The 22,510-nt window shown below is 44.6% G+C and overlaps 1 protein-coding gene across 2 annotated transcripts in view; it reads right to left on the reverse strand.

The window, feature by feature from the left end:
• LOC127054183 (E3 ubiquitin-protein ligase MARCHF8) overlaps window positions 1-22,510 on the reverse strand; it is a 218,141-nt gene that overhangs the window by 20,219 nt on the left and 175,412 nt on the right. For both annotated transcript variants that reach the window (XM_050960173.1, XM_050960174.1), the window contains one exon: window positions 15,502-15,552. In XM_050960173.1, coding sequence (XP_050816130.1) covers window positions 15,502-15,552 — 51 coding nt within the window. The remainder of the gene's footprint in view (window positions 1-15,501; window positions 15,553-22,510) is intronic.

The following is a 22,510-nucleotide window of genomic DNA, read 5'->3' on the forward strand; positions in this document are numbered from 1 at the left end:
TGCTGGTGCAGATGCAGCTAGGTACAGGGTCAGCTTTAGGACATGCGGGACCCGATTTGAAAGAGCTGCCGCTGAAACGCCACCAAAGACAGCGGCAGCGATTGAGCTGCCGCAGACGGTAGCGGCAGCAATTCGGCGGCAGCTCAGTCGCTTGCTGCTGTTTCCAGTGGCACTTCGGTGGAGAGTGTGGGGCCCCTCTTCCAGATGCTGCGGGGCCCTCTTAGGCGCAGGGCCCAATTCCTGGGAATCGGGAGAATCGCCCTAAAGCCGGCCTTGGCTAGGTAGGCGGAAGTATGCTTCCGTGAGTGCAGTGAGATGATGTTCCTGCACTGACGAAAAGACCTTTTCCGTCAGTATAGGCTGCATCTACACTACTGGCATAGCTATATATCGTACGTATGTACCTACCGTAACTATGCCAGTATAGTTCCTGTAGTGTAGCCATAGCCTTAGGGCTTGGCTACACTAGAGAGTTACAGCGCTGGTGAGGGGGTTACAGCGCTGCAACTTAGGATGTGGCCACACTTGCAAAGCCCGGCCAGCGCTGCAACTCCCTGGTTGCAGCGCTGGCTGTACACCCGGTCGAGCCTCGGGTGTAGGGATTCCAGCGCTGGTGATCCAGCGCTGGTCAGCAAGTGTGGACACCCACCAGCGCTTTTATTGACCTCCGGGGTATAAAGAGGTATCCCAGAATTCCTGTCCACAACAAACTGGAAGAAAGGGAGAGCTCGGAGTTCAGCCAAACTGCTTATTTAAAAAACAAACACAGCTCCTGTTTGCTGAGCGAGCGGAGGCAGGCAGGGGAATTACTTTGGAATGTTCACAGCTGTTTGCTTGAAGAGAGAAACAGCATGCTCACACGGCAGGGGGGGAGGGGGGAAGTCCGTGTTCAGCAGTTGCTGATCTGGTCTGACGGGTATTTAGCAGTAAATAATTTACAATTAGTGAATGAGAGAGGAGTGGGGGAAGGGAGTCAGAACTTTTAAAATGATTGAAAGTAGGCACAGTCCTTAGAACTTCTTGCAAGGCAGGGAGCTGAGAACAGTGTCAACTCCAAAAATCCATTCTGTCTGTCTCCTCCACGCTCCCTGTCACATTCCACCCCACCCCCCTCTTTTGAAAAGCACGTTGCAGCCACTTGAATGCTGGGATAGCTGCCCACAATGCACCACTCCCAACAGCGCTGCAAGTGCCTGCAAATGTGGCCACACTGCAGCGCTGCTAGCTGTCAGTGTGGCCACACTGCAGCGCTGGCCCAATACAGCTGTACGAACACAGCTGTAACTACCAGCGCTGCAAAACTGTAAGTGTAGCCATACCCTTAGACTATCATTCCTGTCTTTTCAGGGAAGCAGGGCAGGGATTTCAACATCTAATGAAGAAGGAAACACTACATTAAAATAGGGAAAATATACCTGAAACCTTCAGGGAAGTCAGCTTTGCACTGTGCTCCCAGCAGTGGTTCTGAAGTAACAGACTTTTCTGGAGTAGGTCACTGGGACACTATTTTCCACATTTGCTCCTTTCCATACCATACAATCTATACATCGAATGCTAAGCACTCTCCTTGAAACTGGAATCAGGCCTACTGAAGGATTCTGGAGGGAGCTTATTGTGGTGATATCCACTTATAAAGCATTAGAAAGTCGGCCATTTATCTTTCTAAAAATCTCCCAGCATGTAAGTCACCATCTTCCCAGGGTATAAGTAACTCCCATTGAAGTCCATGAGAACTACTCACACTCTACAGGGAGAGAATTGGACCCTCTGTCTTTAAAATGACCTCAAAATACACTTCTTGGACGGAGGGAGTATGAAAGGAGAGAGAACTCTACTCTTCCCCTGCTGCTTCCCCCACATTTCCCTTTTGAAGATGTTCTTCTTAGTTGCATAAACAATGAAGTTGACATGAGGAGTCCAGTGCCTGAATACAGAGCACCAGAGACTGGGGGATTATTCGACACATGTAAGCGTATTATTACATTGCAACTGAGCACCAGCTTACATGCCTTGGGGGCAGGAAAAAAAGAATATACGAACATATTTTAATCTTCACATTATAGATTTCTTCCCGCCTGCTTTAGCAGTTACTGTCCAACTAGCTCTGAAAAAAACAGGTTTGTTTAAAAAGGCAACCACACATACACACCCAACACCCATCTTTTTCCAGAGCTCAGGTACTTGAAAAGAATACCTTTGAGTAGAAGTTGTTTTCAGTAAGACCTGGTCATCTGATGGGATACAAGAGAAGCTCAGTGATTGAAAAATCTGGATTGCATTTCTATAGACTAGCATTCATTGAATCCACCAAAGCTTTAGGCAACAGCCCATGAGTGTGTTCATATGCTTTTCTAAATCTGTTCCAAGCTGATGAACAGCCTAAATGGATTTTAAATTTCATAGCGAGCTTAGGCTACCACTTTGCATCTGCACTGGCTGCCATTCAGCCTAAGAATAATTCAATACTTTACAGTGTGCTTTCGCTCAAAAGCAAACGCTGTACAGACCTTCAGAAAAGACAAAGTATTTACATTTTTTAAAGAGTGAACTTTTGATTTCTTCGCTTCCATCCCAGTATTACCATTTTCAAAGATTACCCCTGAAAGGACTATGAAAGGAGAGCATCCTCACTGCCTTCAAATTATCCTTCCAGACAAAAGACACAGCACATAGATGACCTGGAGATATTTCCATATATTACATCAGCCATTTCAGGCTCCATCAGACACTTCAAAGCGAAACACTACAGTTAATTTGAGGGTAACTGTTTACAGACTGACTTCATTAGTGACCTAATTTAATCGCCTCATTAGTAGAATTCCTTTGTTTGAAGTCAAGAACCCTGAATCACAAGTACAGTAAAAACCTTCCTTGAATTACAGTGCACCAGTGACTTTACTTCAGGGTACTAGATATCTGTGTTTAGAAGAAGAGGCTTCCATGAAGTTTAATTACTTTCCTATCTGGCTTGTCTGAAAGCCAGTTATTCATCAAAGGTGGTTTCTAGACAAAGACCTACAATGTTGGTTTAATGTAAGATAATGGAATGATCAGAATCTGGCCCACTTATTCTGTGTAATTCATGAATAACTCTACTCCAGTTAGTGGAGTTACCTCAGACAAACAGCTTTGAGGTTGGAATCTGGCCCTCTCTATAATGATTCCTGCTACAAATATTCACATCTCATCTTTTACGTGGCCTAACTAGCTTAATGTGCTCGGAAATGCTGCTAATATTTAATTCAAAACATAAAAGGAAAGACTCAAGCTGAAATTCACCTTAAGGGATCAGAACGGATTTTAATGGAATGCTCTAAATCAGTGGTCTCCAACGTTTTTATGCACAAGGTCACTTTGTAATTTAAGTGCAACCCAGGATCTACCCCAACCATTCCCAGAGGCCCTGCCCACTTCATCTCCCCCTCCCTCTGTCGCTTGCTCTCCTCCACCCTCACTCACTTTCACTGGGCTGAGGAAGTGGGTTGGGGTGCAGGAGGTGATATGAGGTGTTGGCTCTGGGAGGGGGCTCAGGGCTGGGCCAGGGATTTGGGCTGCAGGAAGGGGGTCGGGGTACAGGAGGGGATATGGAGTGCTGGCTCCAAGAGAGGGCTCAGGGCTGGGGTGCAGGCTCCCATCAAGCGGCACTTACCTCAGGAGATTCCTGGTAAATGGTGCAGCAGGGCTAAGGCAGGCTCCCTGATTGCCCCAGGCCCCGCCGCTCCTGGAAGCAGCGGACACACCTCTGCAGCTCCTGTGTGGGGACACGTGGCTCCACACACTGCCCCTCCCTGCAGGCACCGCCCCCGCAGCTCCCATTGGCTGCAGTTCCCCGTTCCCGGCCAATGGGAGCTGCGGGGGAGCTGCTTGCAGGCAGGAGCAGCGCAAGGAGATGCCTCGCCTCCCCTAGCCCCCTTCTCCCCTCAGGACATGGTGGCTGCTTTCAGGAGCGGTGCAGGGTCGGGGCAGACAGGGAGCCTGTCTTAGCCCCGCTGCACCACCGGACTTCTAGTAGCTGGAGATCGCAATCTACTGGTTGATAATCTCTGCTCTAAATACTCTACAGAGAAAGCAGAGAGAGGCCTGGACAAAAGCCAAGCCCCCTGGTGTGCAAATGACTACACAAACCCCAGTATTTCCACATGAGGCTCCTCCCACACCTCATCCCTTGCTCTCCTTCGGCTGCTCCTGGCAGGGTTCCCTAGCCCAGTGCTCAGCACCCTCTCCTGGATAGATGCTGATCTGGGACTTTGGCCTCCGGAAAACTATCCAAACTTTTCCCTCCATCTCATCATAGGAGAGCTGGGGATGGGAGGACACACAATAAGAAGGCAGCAAGTTTATTATATTGCATCATCTCTGAAATGGTGAATGGTTTTGAATCAAGACTTGAGGATAATGCCAAGCATAAGTAGCAGGCAGCTAGATCTGGGCCACAAGAGAACAGTTAGAATTGTGAGCCACTGCAGGAGATGTATGCAATGTTTCTGTTCACATGCATTTCAACATTTGTGTTGACTCAGTGCATAACTGATCAGATGCAATGCTTGCTATTTCAGTTACATGGCTGCTCTTACACAGTACAGTGTCTGCAAAACTCAGAGGGCTACAAGAGGTCAAAGGCAGCATAGCATTTCATGATTTGAATAAATTGGTTTAATCTGCAGCATTAGTTGGGTTACTATAAAATTTAAAATCTGTATTTTAAAGAATCAAACATCTGAAAAGAATTTTCATACAGGTTAAGCATTCTCTAAGAGTTCAGAGAATAACATTTTCTCCAGATTGACATGGAAATTGCTTATGTCATCCCCTCTAACATAAAACACACCCCAAATTTTTCACCATTTAGGACAAAACTGTGGTTTGACTCCATTCTCCGCTTTGCGGTTGGAGCAGGGCTGTCCCTAGACATTTTGGTGCCCTATGCAGCCCCTCTGGGGGGGGGCTGGCCCCAGGCCTCAGCAGGGGGGCAAGAGCAGGCTTGGGGGGCAGGGAGAACCGCCCCCCAGTACAAGCCAGTGGCTCCTTGCCTTGGGACTGTTACATCAGTAATTTTACTCACCTAGTTACACTGGTGTAAAACTGGCAAATCTGATCCTAAAGGTATAGTGCGCTTATATCAGAGGGGTAGCTGTGTTAGTCTGGATCTGTAAAAGCAGCAAAGAGTCCTGTGGCACCTTATAGACTAACACGTTTTGGAGCATGAACTTTCGTGGGTGCACCCACGAAAGCTCATGCTCCAAAACGTCTGTTAGTCTATAAGGTGCCACAGGACTCTTTGCTGCTTTTAGTGCTCTTATACAGCACTTTTCATCCATAGATCTCAAAGTGCTTTAAAAAGGAGGTCAGTATCATTATCCCCATATTACAGATGGGGAAACTGAGGCACAAGGAGGGGTAATGATTTGTCCAAGGTCACCCAGCAGACCAATGGCAGAAGTAGGAAACAGAACTTTGCCTCCTGCATCCTAGTCCTGTGCTCTCACCACTAGGAAGCATTGGCTCCCATATGCATGCCTAAGGCCTAATACAGAGCCCTTTGCAAGGCCAGATATTAAACTTGAAATCAGGCCTATCAAATCAAGACTATTAATGTGGAAAACAACTTGCGCTCTCAGAATTGCCAAATAAAAACTCTTCTTCTGACTTAAGTATAATTCTATACTCTTCACAATTTTACACAAGAAAAAACATATTTTTGTTATAGCAACTATTTCTCATAAAAGTTGCAATCTTCGGCTTTCCGAATTGTCCACTTGCTAATGAGTGGTGCTCATAACACAGCTCTCTTTGTGAAAGCTACAACAAGGTTTAGGATCCCACTGATTCCCCCTATAGCCTTTAGGGACTGATATGGCATTGCTAAGGAACCCTAAACGTCCAGTGAAGTCCATGGGAGTTTGAGAACTTCAAAAGTGCAAGTTTGAACCCCGAAAATACCAAAACACACAGAAAGCTCTGTTCAACTGTTAAGATTGCCAAGGACAAATAATGTCCAATTCAAAACCACAAAAGCCATGCAACTATATATTACCACCTTATACATTCACACCCACTCACAATTCCTGAAACAAACACAATCACCAAGGAGACACCAAGAAAATCTTTACTTTACTTAGAATTCAAAGAAAACCAGATCCAGGCACTGAGCACTGATGTGCAAGTCAAAAAAGAAAAACAATGTTTGGTTTCATTTCCATTAGGTATGTGTCTAGTGCAGGCATCAGCCGTTAAAATCGATTTAGGTTTAACAGTTAAATAATATAACAAACAAAGTGAATATCTGAAACTACAAGTTTGTGGAAATGATAAGTGCTGTGGTATGAATTACCTATTTAGCAATCCTGACAGTACACAGCACCCATTGTTCTATCATTGGGAAAAAAATCTGCTCCTGTGAATAGAAGAGGGCTGAAACCAAAATCCTGAATCCAAACTCCCCTGAACTGTGCGGAATTTTGGATCCAGGTCTCAACTTTGCAGCTGGCTCCTCTCTGTTTTGAAGCAAACCAAAACATCAGACCAGATCCTAAGCTTTGGGGACATTTACATCTGGAATTTAATTTTGCAACTTGGGCCCAGCTCTGCATGCAGAAGCATGACTGGCAGCGTTTCCAAGTTACACCATGTCTGTCTGTTCCTCTATCTGGGTATGTCTACACTTTGAGCTGGGGGTGCAATTTCCTGCTCAAGGAGACAGACTCATGCTAGCTAAAACTAAGCTAGTGCACTCGAATAAAGCGTAAACATGGCAGCATGAGTGGAAGGACAGGCTAGCCACCCTAAGTACCTACACATCTGAGACCCTAAGATAGCCCTTCCTCCAGTTTGTGTCACAGTGGTTACACTATATTTTTAGTGCATTTGCTCTAATAGAGCTAGATGGATATGCATCCTCGAGCTGGGAATCCCACTCCCAGCTCAAAGCACACGCATATCCTTAGGTGCTGGTAGATGTTTGTGCACCTCTGTACTGATTCAGTTTCCACTGAATTGCATGGCAAAACCCAGTTCTGCATTCTGCAACAGGAGCAGTTTTGAGACTTAAGTCTCAAGCACTTGTACAGTATGCATCGATTGCTCTGAATTCAGCAATATATAAAGACCTTCAAAATCAGGCTCTTGCTCACAAACACATGTAGGGAGATCTTTCCCCAGCATGAAGCCTTTCATACTGCTTTACCACTATTTTTATATTATTTTAACTCTTAACACAGGGCTTAAATTATGCAGAGGGTGTTATGTAGGTCTTCTGCAATGGACTGAAATCTATCTGTGAGTGGCAATCTAGCAAGCATCAAATTGCTTCTGCAAGTGTATTTTATGGAGCAAAGTAAGTTCAGGTGCCTGTGGTTTTAAATCTTTATTACTGATGTAAGCAGAGTCTGAATGAGCTCTCCCTTGACATCTCGTGATGAGCTGTGGAAGAGGACTTCAGGAGCTGATTTCGTTTGCATGGACACATGCACTGCCTAAGTGCTCAGCATGATGGGATTGCTTGCCCAAATGATCACTTCTGGTTGCTCTTAGATCCCCAGTCCCCTTGTTATTGGGACAGGAATAATAAAGGGTTGTTATCCTTGTTAATGGGAATCAAGGGCAGCAGAACTGTACTTGGCATTTCCTGCTTGACGGACTCACCCTCAACCTAACAGCACTCACTAGGCGGGGGACATGGGTTCCAAAGCCCAGTGAGTTGAGAGATGATAGGAACAGGTACTTGTAGTTGGTAGTGGACCCTGCTTAAGAATTGTAGGCATCATTTGACCCTTCTATTCTCCACTGTGTAATATCATAGCTAATTTAGACTCAATTAAGAATATTGTTACACACCGCAGAGCTGAAATCACTGATACTTAGGTCTGAGTATGAGACCTGCTTTGGAACAGTGTCTCTAATGTAAGAGATTGCCCAGTATGCACCAGCAATAAAGCTCCCCCCACTAGCAGCTGAAATTACTGAGAGCTGAAATGATCGAGAGCTGTGTTAAATGGTGGGGCCTGAAGACATCTCAACAATCGGCTGCCAGTGTGGCCACTGGAGAAATACAGCAATCAGCCGGCAAGGCAGCCAGCAGGGTGACTGGCAAGGAAAAGTGGCAAGCAAGTGCCCGGGCAGTGGAGCGAGTAAGGTATCTTCTTTCCCCTCTCCAACCAGGGTGGGAGGTGAACTCTGCAGATGCACCTCTGAACTCTGGGTCTGCCCTGACCAAGGACAGCAACTGTGAGTGGGGTGCAGAGAAGAGACGGGCACATTAAATGGACTTATGGTTGCTGGACTTAAGAACCTAAGAGAAAAGGACACTGTCCAACTTACTTGGGGGTGGGTCTTTTGCTCATGGTTTATGTTTATGAGCCCTGTTTCCCCAAGTTTATGATAGTTTACTTCCCTTCTTTTATTAAAAGTTTTTGCTATACTCAGACTCTGTCCTTGCGACAGGGGAAGTATTGACTCTTAGAAGTGCCCAGGTGGTGGTGTGTAATTGTCCCAGGTCACTGGATGGGGGCTCGAGCTGGTTTTGTGTCGTACTGTTAAAAAGGAACCCCTACATACTGAATCCAGCCCTGGCTGCTGCCAGCTCTGATTGACAGAAGGGTTGCACTGAAATATGGATGAATTTGGCTACTCTGTAAAAGCAACTGTATTACTGCTGTATACTTCTTTGTTAAGTAATATACTAGCATTTTATCAGGAACATACACAAGAGTTAAGGGTTGGGCAAAAGATTACTCTAGCAATGGTTCTCAAACTTTTGTACTGGTGACCCCTTTCACATAGCAAGCCTCTGAGTGTGACCCCCCCATATAATTAATAATTTTTTTTTATATATTTAACACCATTATAAATGCTGGAGACAAAGCGGGGTTTGGGGTGGAGGCTGACAGCTTGCCACTCCCTATGTAATAACCTCATGACCCCCTGAGGTATCCCGACCCCCTTTGAGAACTCTTGTGCTAAATGATGAACTAGCACTCGGCTGAGCCCTCAAGGGTTAACACGTTGTTAATGTAGCCTCACACTCTACAAGGCAGCAGGAATGGAGTGGAGGGGAGATAGCACAGCAGACAGAGACAGACGCACACCTTGTGTGTGGGAGAGAGAGAGAGAGAGAAATGCACACTGCCCCTTTAAGTAAGCTGACCCACTCTTAAATGCAGTGTCTTTTTAAGTGGATCAGGAAGTTGAGAGAGCTGCTGCCCCAGGCTCTCTCTGTCTCTCTCCCTCCACGTCCCCACCCTGCTCTATATGGAGAAGGGGTAAGCGGGTGTAGGAGCAGGGGGAGGGGGACACCCTGACATTAGAGCCCCCACCCCCCACAACAAGCAGGAGGCTCAGGAAGCAGCTCCAAGGCAGAGGGCAGGAGCAGCACATGGCAGTGTGGGGAGGGATAACTGCAATTGCTAGCCTGCTAGCAGCTGCTGCACAGGGAACTTAGGGGAGCGGGGAGCTGATGGGGGAGCTTATTGGAGGCTGCCGGTCCACCCTGGCTCCAATGCCCCCACCAGCTAGCTGCAACAGGCTACTCTTCCTGCAAGCAGTGGACAAAGCAGGCAGTTAGAAGGGAGCACTGCACAATTTTAAACAAGCATGTTCTTGAATTGATCAGCAACATAACAACAAAACAATGTTAACTGGGACGACTTTAAGTGAGGAGTCACTGTATATATGCGCTTATAATAGAGCATTAACTATTGTAACCACCTGTCATAAACAGATAGCTAAGGGTTAATGTCTCTTTCACCTGAAGCACCTGACCAGAGGACCAATCAGGAAACCGGATTTTTTCAACTTTGGGTGGAGGGAATTTTGTGTCTGAGTCTTTGTCTGCCTGCCTGCTGTCTCTGAGCTTTGGAGAAGTAGTTCTACTTTCTAATTTTCTGTTTCTAAGTGTAAGGACAAAGAGATCAGATAGTAAGTTCTATGGTTTCTTTTCTTTGGTATTTGCATGAATATAAGTGCTGGAGTGCTTTGATTTGTATTCTTTTTGAATAAGGCTGTTTATTCAATATTCTTTTAAGCAATTTACCCTGTATTGTATCATCTTAATACAGAGAGACTATTTGTATGTATTTTTCTTTCTTTTTATATAAAGCTTTCTTTTAAGACCTGTTGGAGTTTTTCTTTACTTCAGGGAAATTGAGTCTGTACTCACCAGGGAATTGGTGGGAGGGAGAAATCAAGGGGAGATCTGTGTGTTGGATTGCTAGCCTGATTTTGCATTCCCTCTGGGGGAATAGGAAAGTACTTTTGGTTTCCAGGACTGGAAACAGAGAGGGGAAGTCACTCTGTGTAGTTTCACAGAGCTTGTGTCTGTGTATCTCTCCAGGAGCACCTGGAGGGGGGAAGGGAAAAAGGATTATTTCCCTTTGTTGTGAGACTCAAGGGATTTGGGTCTTGGGGTCCCCAGGGAAGGTTTTTCAGGGGGACCAGAGTGCCCCAAAACACTCTAATTTTTTGGGTGGTGGCAGCAAGTACCAGGTCCAAGCTGGTAACTAAGCTTGGAGGTTTTCATGCTAACCCCCATATTTTGGACGCTAAGGTCCAAATCTGGGACTAAGGTTATGATACCACCAGACAGCGGAAACTCTCTGAACCTGTAATTCATGGTATTTAGGGCTTGGCTACTGAAGAAACAGTGCACCATTTACAATGTGGATGACATTGCTAAACTACTTAACCAAATACAAGCCAAAATTAATCAGCTAATTGCAGAGAACAATATAAAGGCAAGGAAAAAGCAAATTGGTAAAGAAATGTTGAATGTTGTGGCATATAAACAAGTCTGGGGTTTTCTAGGCAAAACAATTGTATTTTAGTAGGCCCAAAATGATTGGTGGACGTGCAGGAAAACAGAACCCAGCTGTAGAGTCAGCAGGACACTGTGATAACCATACAGAGTGGCACGGGGAGTTTGGGTCTCCCCATGAAATTTGCAAATATTAAGAAATTAAAATTTAAAATTAACTCAATAATTGATGGATTAGGTCAAGCCATTAAAACAAAGGGGAAGTGATCAAGGTTGTTAAAACAGCACATCTATCCGGATCATACGAGTGGAAAAAGGAATTCATACCACTGGAAAAAAATATTTGCAGTTTGCAAGGTTAGAAGGTCCTGGACCCTGGGAACCACATGAAATTAATAACTTGACTGTGCCAGTTATGATTGCTATTCCCAGATGGACAGGGTGTCCTAAAGAATTGGTATATGTTCACAGTATGGGACCAATAGAGAATGGTACCTATAAACAGCATTATCCACTGTGGAGACAGCAACACAAGGAGGAGATGAAATAAACACAGATTGCTGTAAAAGAATCAAGCACAGATAGTTCTGTGACTGTTCGGCCCAAATGAACCTGACCACAAGCGAGGGAGGTTAGGCCTAACAAGTCATTAAAGAGAGAATGCGGGAGGTGGTACGGCTCCGGTACGCAGTATGTGCTCTGGGATATCACAGCTTTTCAGTGGGGACCATCACCATGCCGGGGGAGCCTGGATGAGTTTTGTCTGAACCTCACCTTTCTGACTCAGACTGGGACCATGCCCTATGGCCAAGTGTGAAGATAAAGGAGAATGTGACAGAGGCAGTGATAGACAACGCTGATTGGGAGTCACTGGTGACCAATCTCTTTGCACCCATAGGACCCCTGTCCATTAACACCACTAATTTGGTACGAAGAGTGCCGAGATGAGGTAAAGAGGAAGTTGAATCATGGTGAGTGGACAGCGCATGCTGCACAGGGATTGGTTCCTGCAATGTGTGATGCAATGCACAGAAAGACAATGAGATGCGTAATGTATACAAAGGGAGAAGGTTTCTGTATAACTCTGGAGCTGTGATGTACTCTGCACATACTATTCAAAACAATTTTGTTTAGTATCAAATTACCAATATTGAATCCTGACAGCAATATCTGATAAACTGGTTACTGTCCATTCAGTAAGTTATCTGGAAAACAGCATCTACAAGAAGCAACTGGATCTACATCAACTACTGGAGTATCACAGAGCAATACAACCTAAAGAGCGCCACGCCCAGCTTGTTATGCCAGGAAAGCTGTTGACATCGCAACTCCAGTGCGTGGCCAATCCAATGGAAGACAGAAACTTCCTAGATGGTGGCAACCAGCAGTAAGGGCAATCTATAACCTGGATGTAGAGTACCATGTAATAACTAATTATAAAAATATATATACGAAGGCCTCAGTTGTGATGTCACTATTGCAAATTCCTGTTTTACTCCTTATGTACATAAAACTGTAGATTATATTGTAATAGTGCCTATCCCAGTTTTGAAAAATGAATTTAAAACTATTCTCTCTCAAACCAAGTCCCAGACCTAACACTCCCAGGGCCACGATATGGAACTAAGAACATTTGGAAAAAGAAAACTGTCTACAGATCATACAAGGGAACATGCAGACCATTAGACATCTGGGGCATGAATGTATGGATGGGTAAAGCAAAACAGCCAAGAAACAGTGCATACGATCACTGGCTCATATTCAATCCATGCATTATGTTTTTCCAGGATGATGGGTAAACATCCTCCCCCCAAAAAGACAAAAAGCAGGGGAATGTGGCAGAGAGAGCCTGGAGCACTAGTACAAGATCTGAGGCCAGAACCAGAGGTCATGAATTAAAGTTAGGCCAACTATCAGAGTAGATGTTTATAAGTTTATGAATTTGGTAGAGTTGTTGCTAGCATATTAGGTATTAGATAGTTAGTAAATACAGTAAAATCTCAGAGTTACGGACACCAGAGTTATGATCTGACTAGTCATCCGCACTCTTCACTTGGAACCAGCAGAATGCAATCAGGGAGCAGCAGAGGAAAAAAGCAAATACAGTACAGTACTGTGTTAAATGTAAATGTCAAAAAAAATAAGGGGAAAGTTTAAAAAAAATGGACAAGGTATGGAAACTGTTTCTGTGCTTGTTTCATTTAAATTAAGATAGTTAAAAGCAGCATTCTTCTTCGGCATAGTAGCTTCAAAGCTCTATTAGGTCAACGTTCAGCTGTAAACTTTTGAAAGAACAACCACAACGTTTTGTTCAGAGAGACAAATAATCTCCATTCCCGAGGTGTTCATAACTTCTACTGTACATTTCAAGGTTAGTACAGATACATCCCAATCTAGTGCAAGATACGATGGTTTGACAGAATGATTAATAGGGATGTTTTGAGCAATATATCAGGAACAAAGGGAGGTAACAAACAGATGTCAAAAAATACATAAAGGTAGGATGTAAGCTGTATAGTCCAGTTGTTTGCCTCGGCCTATAAATGTCAGGATACTTTCCCTTAAGCCTTTGTGTAGCCTACAGGGCAGTGGAAGGTCCTGCTGCTAACTGATCTTAGTCCCTTGTACCAAGCATACATGTATTAGCGTAACTGTAGACACTGTTCCAGGGAACAAATACCACGCTTCACTGACAACAAACTTCCTCTGGGCGGGGAGTGGGTGGGCAGGGCCAGGGAATGAGCAGAGCCTTGACTCCAATCCCCCAGCCTCAGTTCATTGACTTGCAGAGCTGAGCTAGCATGGTGAGAGGGGACTGTAACCTGCTACTGATAAAGCCTCTCAGAATCATTGCTCCTGCCTTGGTCTGTGCCTCGAGTGGTACAATTACATTTCACCCCTTATTCAGGGCAGACTGCAAAGTGACAATCTACTCCGTAGACTGTAAACTCTGTGGGGAAGGGATCATCTCCCTTGTGTCATCCGCAGAAGGCAGAGCACTCAGATATTCAACGGCCACCTATCCGAGCCTTCTGACTCAGCCATATCAGATATACCAAAGGTCTCCCCTGAGACTGCCTCTGAGCAGGAGAACAGGAGGAAGAAAACATTGCAGGGAACTGCCCTCCAACTCCACTTGTGTAAAGGCCAATCACAGACATGGTCCTAGCACCGAATGAATGGCAGGACTCCTCCATCCAACCTATCACTACCACTGGTATCAGCTACTCCAGTGGGGGAAGGCCTGGAGCCTGTCCATCCCAGGAGAAATTCTGTCTAAGTCAGCACAGCCCCTCTGCACTCCCCTAATGCCGTCTGTGGCCTTACTCACAATCCAGCCCTTTGAGCTGAGATCCCAGATTCCGAAAAGGCTAAAGGGAAATGACTTTCAGAAGTATTTCATGCATGAGTTTCCTAAACACTATTCCATTATTAGGAACTGTGACAGCAGTAACCCTGTATTCAGCCCTTGCACGCTATTGTGGTAATCTTTGTACAAGGAACACCATGTGAGGTATCATTTGGAAACTCATAATCTGCTGGTCATTAATGTTCTAGTAAAATATGTGTAGCAACACTGTATGTAAACTTATAAGATTCCACTGTATGGTTTCACTAAAACACATTCCAAGCCTGTGGAGTGGCCAAACCAGTTCCTCCAAGACAAAGGACAAGCTGACACCTCAGCCAGGTGTAAACAAGGTCAATGGGCCACTATCTGCTAAGTGGCTATTCATTGGCAGGAAAAGGGGCATGGGCAGGACATCCACATTTTATCAAAGAAACAGCAGGGGCTCCTGTCCACACAGTCTGCCTAGTGCCATGCTCCCCGCTGGAGATGCTTCTCAAATGGAGGACTGGACTACAAAAAGAAGGGGCAGATACCCCAATGGCCCCCCACCTCCTCCACTCTCTCACTGTCCATTGATTCGCTGAACCAGAAGGAACAAAGGAAGCAGCCATTACAAAGAAGGCATTCTGGCTAAGAAGTGCAGCCAGTAAGATTGTTGAGAACATGTGAGAAAAACATGGCTTTGAATTTAACGTAGCTTGTTAAGTCAGGCACTAGTTGCATTTTATTTCTGTTTTTCTTGTAACTATTTCTAATTTTTCTACTGCATTACTTGTATTCACTTAAAATCTATCCTTGTAGTTAATAAACTTGTTTGTTTTATCTAATCCAGCATGTTTGAACTGAAGTGTCTGGGAAATTTCATTTGCGGCAATAAAATTTTTGCATATCATTTCTATTAATAAAACAATGGACTTTATATGAGCTTGTATTGTCCAGGAGAGAGATGGGCAGTACAAGATGTACGTTTCTGGAGAAAATCTGGGACTGGGTGAATGTGGGAGTCACCTTGTAGTATAATTCAGGCTGGTAAAAGTTTGGGTGTTACTGGCAGGCTGCAAGTGCACACAGCCATAGCTGGGAGTGACTTACATGCTGGAGGCTGATTGTGAACAGTCCAGAAGTGGAGGCAACAACAGCAACGCAGTGTAAAGGGCACGCCAGGTTAGAGGGCAGAGGTGACATAGCTACTCACTAGACTAGATTGTACACTTGGTATGTCACAGGAACAGATTATCCCCAATTCTAATTTTTAGACAAAGTGCCTTCTTCCATTATAATTAGCCATCATTATAAATGCATTTTCTGTTGATCACTACAAAATATGTATCCTACATATCTGAAAAAACAAAACCACACAAATTCAAATTTACCAAAGACCGTAATCCATTGCATACCATACCTTTGAGATGTTACTGGAACGGCTCACGGAATGTCCCAAAGCCTTCTCATTCTGAAAGAGAACAGAAAAGGATCATTGGAGTAACAGAGAGCTGATGGATGGAGGTGTTAAACCAGATATTAACAGTCAAATAAACAGATGAAATACCAGAACAAATATTTATAGTATTTTGCTCCTATTGGAGTCAATCTGAGTTTTGCCACAAACTCCTGTGGAAGTATGATTGGGCCCTTTCATCTCTGTAATGGTTATATTACCACACAGAACTCAACTAGAAAAGACTTGCATGAACTGGGGAATATTAAGATAGTGCCCTCACGTTCTGAGTCAATATTGCAAAGCCATTTTTCTGTACTGCAGTTATTTTGGAAATCAATCCCACCCCTCTTATCCGCTGAGAAATTATAATCACTCCAGGAGAAATTCTACAGTCCTTACTCAGGAAAAGGTTCCCAGTTATATCACAAAACACTGCTGAATAAATCACGTCCATGTCATTTCATAATACAGATGCTCCCTGACTTACGCAAGCCTTCCGTTCTGGAACGCCTTGCGTAACTCGAATTTTGCAAAAGTTGGAAACGTATCTCCGACCATTATAAACACACACACACACACACACACAGACACACACACACAAAACAAAACCAAAAAAAAACCCGCAACCCCCCCACATCCTCCTATTTCTATCTAACAGAACTTTTTCCGTAAGCTCGGATTTGCGTACGTCAGGTTTATGTAACTCAGGGAGCGTCTGTACAAAATACCACATAACTGCCTTTTCTTGAGGAACACTGAGCATTATCACACTGGAAACACTATATGTATGTAGTGTTGTTGTAGCCATGCTGGTCCCAGGATATTAGAGAGACAAGAGGGATGAGGTAATATCTTTTATTGGACCAACTGCTGTTGGTGACAGACAAGCTTCCGAGTTACACAGAGCTGGAAACACCATGACAGCTGGAGTTGCAGAAGATCTGCTGATTCTGTTCAGTCATGTAACTGAAATTAATCAGGTGCTGTATTTGTTTCCACAAGTATCCATACAGTTGTATCCAGTAAAAAATACATTATGCAGCCTCTTTATCTCCCTCACCTGCCAGTCTGACCTTTAGGTATTTATATTGTGCTCATCACCTTTGTTAGCTGCGCACCTCTGGGTTCCACCCATCCATTCCACTTTCTACATGTAATGTGATTTAGTCGTGAGTGTGATCAGGCATGTCCGTTCCAATGCTGAGAGACTGTGAAAACAGCTTATCTGGCAAGGAAGTTGCTTGCTTGTTCTGGATGGAATCCAAGAGGGAAATTTTTCTTTTAGAAAAATACCAGACATAAGGACAAGCCACAAGGTTTAGATGCAAATCAGGATCCAACTTCCTCAAGCTTTGGGGGTGGTCAGATCTGGTGCTTTGGTTTGAGACTAGCCCTCAAAATATATGGCACCTTTATCAGCCGTTTCCATAACAACTGGTCCTGTGCGAGAGCTGCCAAAAACATGCCCTTCTGTTTGACACCTTAGGGACCAAACTGTTTCACTTTCCTTATGTGGCTTTTTACTCTCAAAGAGACACATTTTATATCCTACAAAAGGGACTCTGACAGGAAATATGACACCAAACAGCACTGATGATGGCCACTGAGGCAGCTGGGAGATTAAATACTATGCCCAAGAGAAAGGGTAAAACTAAATATATAAATACATAAATCGGGTCGATTTCAGTACTCATAGATGAGCTTAGACATGAAATCTACATGCATGTTATGGTGGGTGCTGGTTGTGATTGGCTACAATTAAGGTGACAATTAACGACTAATTCCACTTCAAGCCAATGTAAAGCCAGGTTAGTCCTCCAGCAGGTGCGGATTACAGGCCTGCATTAACCTCACACTTTAACATTATCATGCTTCAGGAGGCTTGTTTCATGAGCACAAACCTAGCACTGGTCAAAAGCTCTGTGCTGGGAGATGGGAAGGACGAGCAGGCAACAAGATTTAATCAGCGAGGGCTGAGCTGCATTTAAATACCAGCAGCTGTTTCTTCCGTCCTTCTATCCAGCTGGAATGTGCCAGGGAGACAGCAACTGACTCTTCTTCCATGCTCTCCATAGCCAGTGAGACACGCCTGTTTGGCAGGGGAGGAGTTGAGGGAAGCAGTGAGCAGGAAGAGGCAGCTGCTTGGTTACCATAGCGCTTGCAAATACAGAGCACAGTATTCAGCTCCCCAAGATCTGCATGTTATTCCATGTAGCAGTTAGAACACCAGGAAGAAGGAGCTATTTCTTGTGCATGGCAATAAACATTCTTTCAAAGAAGTGCCAATCAGTGAGCCACTGAGATCTTGTACAAGGCAACTGACTGGTCAAATTTAAATTCAGCAGGGGCCAAATGCAGCCCTGGGCCTAAATCACCATTGACTGTGCTGGTTGAAACTGGTTTTAGGGTTGGAGAAGTATTTTTATTACATACAAATTAGTGTTCCTGGCAAGTCTGGAACAGGAAGAAGAACAAGCAGGCAATGAGAGAGGACAGACATTGGGGGCATTTGAGAAGTTAATCTTGGATTGTGCTACTGCAAGAAAGTACTGCATTATGTGGCTGAATATCCAATCTCATCACCACATCAAACAGAAACGTGACTACAGCAACAGAGAAACTTCGCTGACACTAGAGATGGCAGAGGAAGGAAGAATGACGCTGCAAGGTTGGAGGGCAGGCTCACAAGCTCTGCTGAAGAGAAAATGGCACAGGCCTGTGAGCATGGTGAAAGCTACATAACTTGTGGGGTTACACTCACTTCCCTCTCTAGCGATGGGGTGGGAGGTGAAGTAAAGGAAGATCATGTGGGTTAGGGAGAGAGACTGTGAGGGAGCGTCTGCCTGGGGCATACAATACATAACTCCATGCCACTGAGACCCTGAAAATTAGGGATTGGATTTCAAACGCCTTAAAGACAAAATGAAATGATCAAAGTTTCTTCATGCTAACTCTGTGCTCCCCAACCCTCCTCCAAACACCTCTTTACCTTCAGCAGGTTCCAAGTTAGGAATCATTACTGAATACACAGGCATGTCTGTGTTAAAAAGAGAGACAAGGCAGGTCGGGTACCTTTTATTGGACCAGCTTCTGTTGGTGAGAGTCTCAAGTTTTTGAGCTACACAGAGCTCTTCTTCAGGTGTGTTGAAAAGGACAGGTTGAAATTAGTAAGAATGAATGGGATGAAGTACAGGACCCATATGTGCACAATGTGATAAATGATGCAGAGAAAAATCTGCTCTAACCCACACCAAAGAAACTAAAATTGCTGCTGAATTCCTGGGATTGTGATTTTATCTGCTGGATGCTCTGAGCAGCTGAGACACGGCTGCTCACATTATCTTTATGGATGTATTGTTAGAGATCATACCTATAAAAGGCTTCAACCACTCAGACTAACCAGTACAATCAGTACTGTTATTTCAAAATGATCATCCTGTAATTAAAAATAATCCATAAAACCCTCTTGGGTGAATAATTCCTTATGAAATACTGAATGGGAATATTTATCTTCTTCATGTAACATCACCCCTCCTCCACAAAAATATTCATGTATGGTACTTCTAGTGCACTCTTCTCCACTATATAGTCACCACATATGCACCTACACCTCCAATGTTAGCTCCTGAGCACACATCTGCTTTCGCTGGAATATCACTGTAATGCTAGGCGGTCTTGAGATAAGCACACTGAATCAGAGAGAGACTTTTGATGCAACTGCTGCACGTCAGTTTACGTACACACAGAGATCTTTAGACCATCTCAGTGTGTTAGAGCTCGTTTCACAAAGAACAACTTGCACTTCACCACATGGAGCTTAGCAGAATCGTGAATGTTCAAGTAACGGCTTGGTGAGAAGAAACTCCAGCATTCTCTCCTCCCTTTATCAAACGTGCCGAAAAGATTTGGATCACTAAACAGCAACAGAAACGCCTCTAAATAAGAGAGTTCATAACACTAGCTGTGCTGTTTGGTTTTCTTTGCCAAATAAAATGATAACAATCTAATCATGAAGGAAAAGCACAGCAGTCACCATTAGAGAGCCGGTGTTTACCACACGGTGGTATATGAAAGAACTGCTGTGTTTCTCCATCATTAAAATGGGAAATAGCTGTGATACCACAGAAATAGCTGTTGGTGAAGGCTGACTTTAAATGGCAACCACTGTAGCTGAGAGGGGAAAATAAATGTTAAGTAGATAATAATGAGTTGTAAGGGAATGAAAATAATAAAGGATCACTCTGTTCCGAACAAAGACATCCTCTGATTGTACATTCATCTTTGAATCATTTGGGTTGTTCACAGATTAAAACTGTGACCAGCGAGAAGACTAAGATGATATCCAGTTAACATTATCATGTAGGAAAAAACGCGTTAGAGTGACTTTTTCAGAGCCCTTTCCTCATGCAGCAAGACATGCTCCAGTCTGGTGATTACATCTCTAAGGCAGGAAGAGCATTAGGTCAGGCAAATACAGCATCTGCCGATTGTTCACTGTATAATTACCACCCACTAAGGAGCATGCAGTTTTTTTCTGGCTCAGGTCAGCCCTTCCATGTGGGATAACAGACTCCTGCCTTTTGAAATTCATCCTAAAATGAGCTACTTTCGCTCATTTCACTCCATGAATCACAGACTTGGTGCCTTTCTTCCCATTTGCTTGACTCACAAGCCCACTGTCAAAATCAGGGTGTCACAGTATTTCTCAGTTTCCCTACTGTAACAAATCCATGGAACGTGTACACAGAAACACACACAGAAAATCAGGACTAGAACTTTGGTCCCTCAGCTCCCCAAATCCCAGCCTTGAATGCTGGAGCCAGAAATCTCCTGCTGCTGATGGCAAAAGTAAGCCAGTCACTAGGGGGGGCAACTCTTGCTCACTGATACACACAAAGCCAATATGCCACACTGTCCTCTTTCCAAATTCCACCATTTCCTTAGCACAGCAGCTGAGCAGACTAAAGCAACAGGACAAGGTGAGCGAGGTAGTATATTTTATTGGACCAACTTCTGTTGAGGAGAGAGACAAGCTTTGCAGCTTATACACATTCTTTTTTCAGGTCTAGATGCTTCTTCAGAGCCATTTACATGGAGCAAGTGCTAAAACAACAACAAAAAACAAATCTCATGGCTCATAAGAACAGCCATACTGGGGTCAGATCAAAGGTCCATCTAGCCCAGTATCCTGTTTTCCAATAGTGGCCAATGCCAGGTGCCCCAGAGGGAATGAACAGAGCAGGCAATCAACAAGTGATCCATCCCCTGTTACCCATTCCCAGCTTCTGGCAAACAGAGGCTAGGAACATCATCACTGCCTATCCTGGCTAATAGTCATTGATGGACCTATCCTCCATGAACTTATCTAGTTCTTTATTTTAACCCTGTTATAGTCTTAGCCTTCACAACATCCTCTGGCAAGGAGTTCCACAGGTGGAGGCTCACCTCAGCAAGCCTCTAATAGGTACAAAGATGAAGCACAACATGATGATAATTCAGAAAAGTAATCCATAATTATGGAGAAGCAAGCATCATCACTCAAATCCCTCAAAAAAAAAAACCCCACGCTCAAAAGAGTGATTTGATGGTAATACCAGTGCCCACCATGATGGGACACCAGCTAATAGAAGCAACAGGCTTGATTGTGCTCTCACAGTGGTACTAGGATTGTGTAACTCCATTAACTTCTGTGGAATTACTCCATATTTACATGGGTGTGAGTGAAAGAAGACTCAGGCCCATGGAAGACAGCATGGTTCCCTGGTTAAGGCTCTGGATGGGGAATCAGGAGTCGTGGGGTCTATTCTTGGCTGAGCTACTAACCTGCTCTCTGTTCCTGTTTCCCCTCCTGCTCTTCATCTATCTTGTCTATTTACTGTGTCAGCACTCTTGAGTTGGTGTCTCTCTCACTGTTTATACATTGCCTAGGATGATGATTACAACCTAGGACAACCTGATCCTGGCTGGGGTCTTTAGATGCTACAGTAACACAAAAGCTAATATTATAATAATCAGGCTCATTCCAGCCATGGAGGAGGGATAATTGCAGGGGGGCTGCTGGGTGACAACATATGCAGTATAGCAGTAGCTGCTGCTATTGTGTAATAAGGAGCTGCAGAGTTCCCCGCAATGTACTGACTCCCTAGTGCAGGGGTGGCCAACCTGAGCCTGAGAAGGAGCCAGAATTTACCAATGCACATTGCCGAAGAGCCAAAGTAATACATAAGCAGCCTCCCATGAGCTCTCCCCGCAACCAGCAGCCCTGCCGATCAGCACTGCAGGCTCAGGGATGGGGGTGGGAAGGGGTAGTGTGGGGGCAGTGAGCATCCCCGGCACATTGGAAAGTTGGCATCTGTAGCTCCAGCCCCGGAGACAGTGCCTATACAAGAAGCCGCATATTAACTTCTGAAGAGCCGCATGTGGCTCCAGAGCCACAGGTTGGCCACTCCTCCCCTAGTGCTTGTTCTCAGCAAGCCTGATTCTCCTCAGAGTTACACTGGCATGAATCAGGAAGTCACAAAAAACACACTTGTGTGAAATCAGTAAGTCAGAGGAGAATGGGATTCAGAGAGCACAAACACCACAAGTCTGGCTGCTCCCCATTCAGTGCACAAGGAGTAGGAAGGAAAGACTTCCTGCACCATCTCCCTTGCTTTATGCATCAACACAAGAGGCACCTGAGCACACAACCATTTGTCTTTGCACTTGAGTGACCCTCCAGGTTAAGTCACTGGAAGTCTGCAGACTTGGGCGCTAAGATAGGTTCTGGGCCTTAAAATTAACCCAGATTCATCGCCGCTCCATGCTGCAGGACTTTCCCTACAGAAGCAGGTCCAAAAGGAGGCAAATGCACAAAGTATTGGGAGAATGCCACATTCACTTGCTCATAGGGACCATCCTTTAGGTCATGAGTCAGCAACCTTTCAGAAGTGGTGTGCCGAGTCTTCATTTATTCACTTTAATTTAAGGT

This window comes from Gopherus flavomarginatus, chromosome 6 (assembly GCF_025201925.1).
Source record: "Gopherus flavomarginatus isolate rGopFla2 chromosome 6, rGopFla2.mat.asm, whole genome shotgun sequence".
NCBI classification, from domain to species: domain Eukaryota; kingdom Metazoa; phylum Chordata; order Testudines; family Testudinidae; genus Gopherus; species Gopherus flavomarginatus.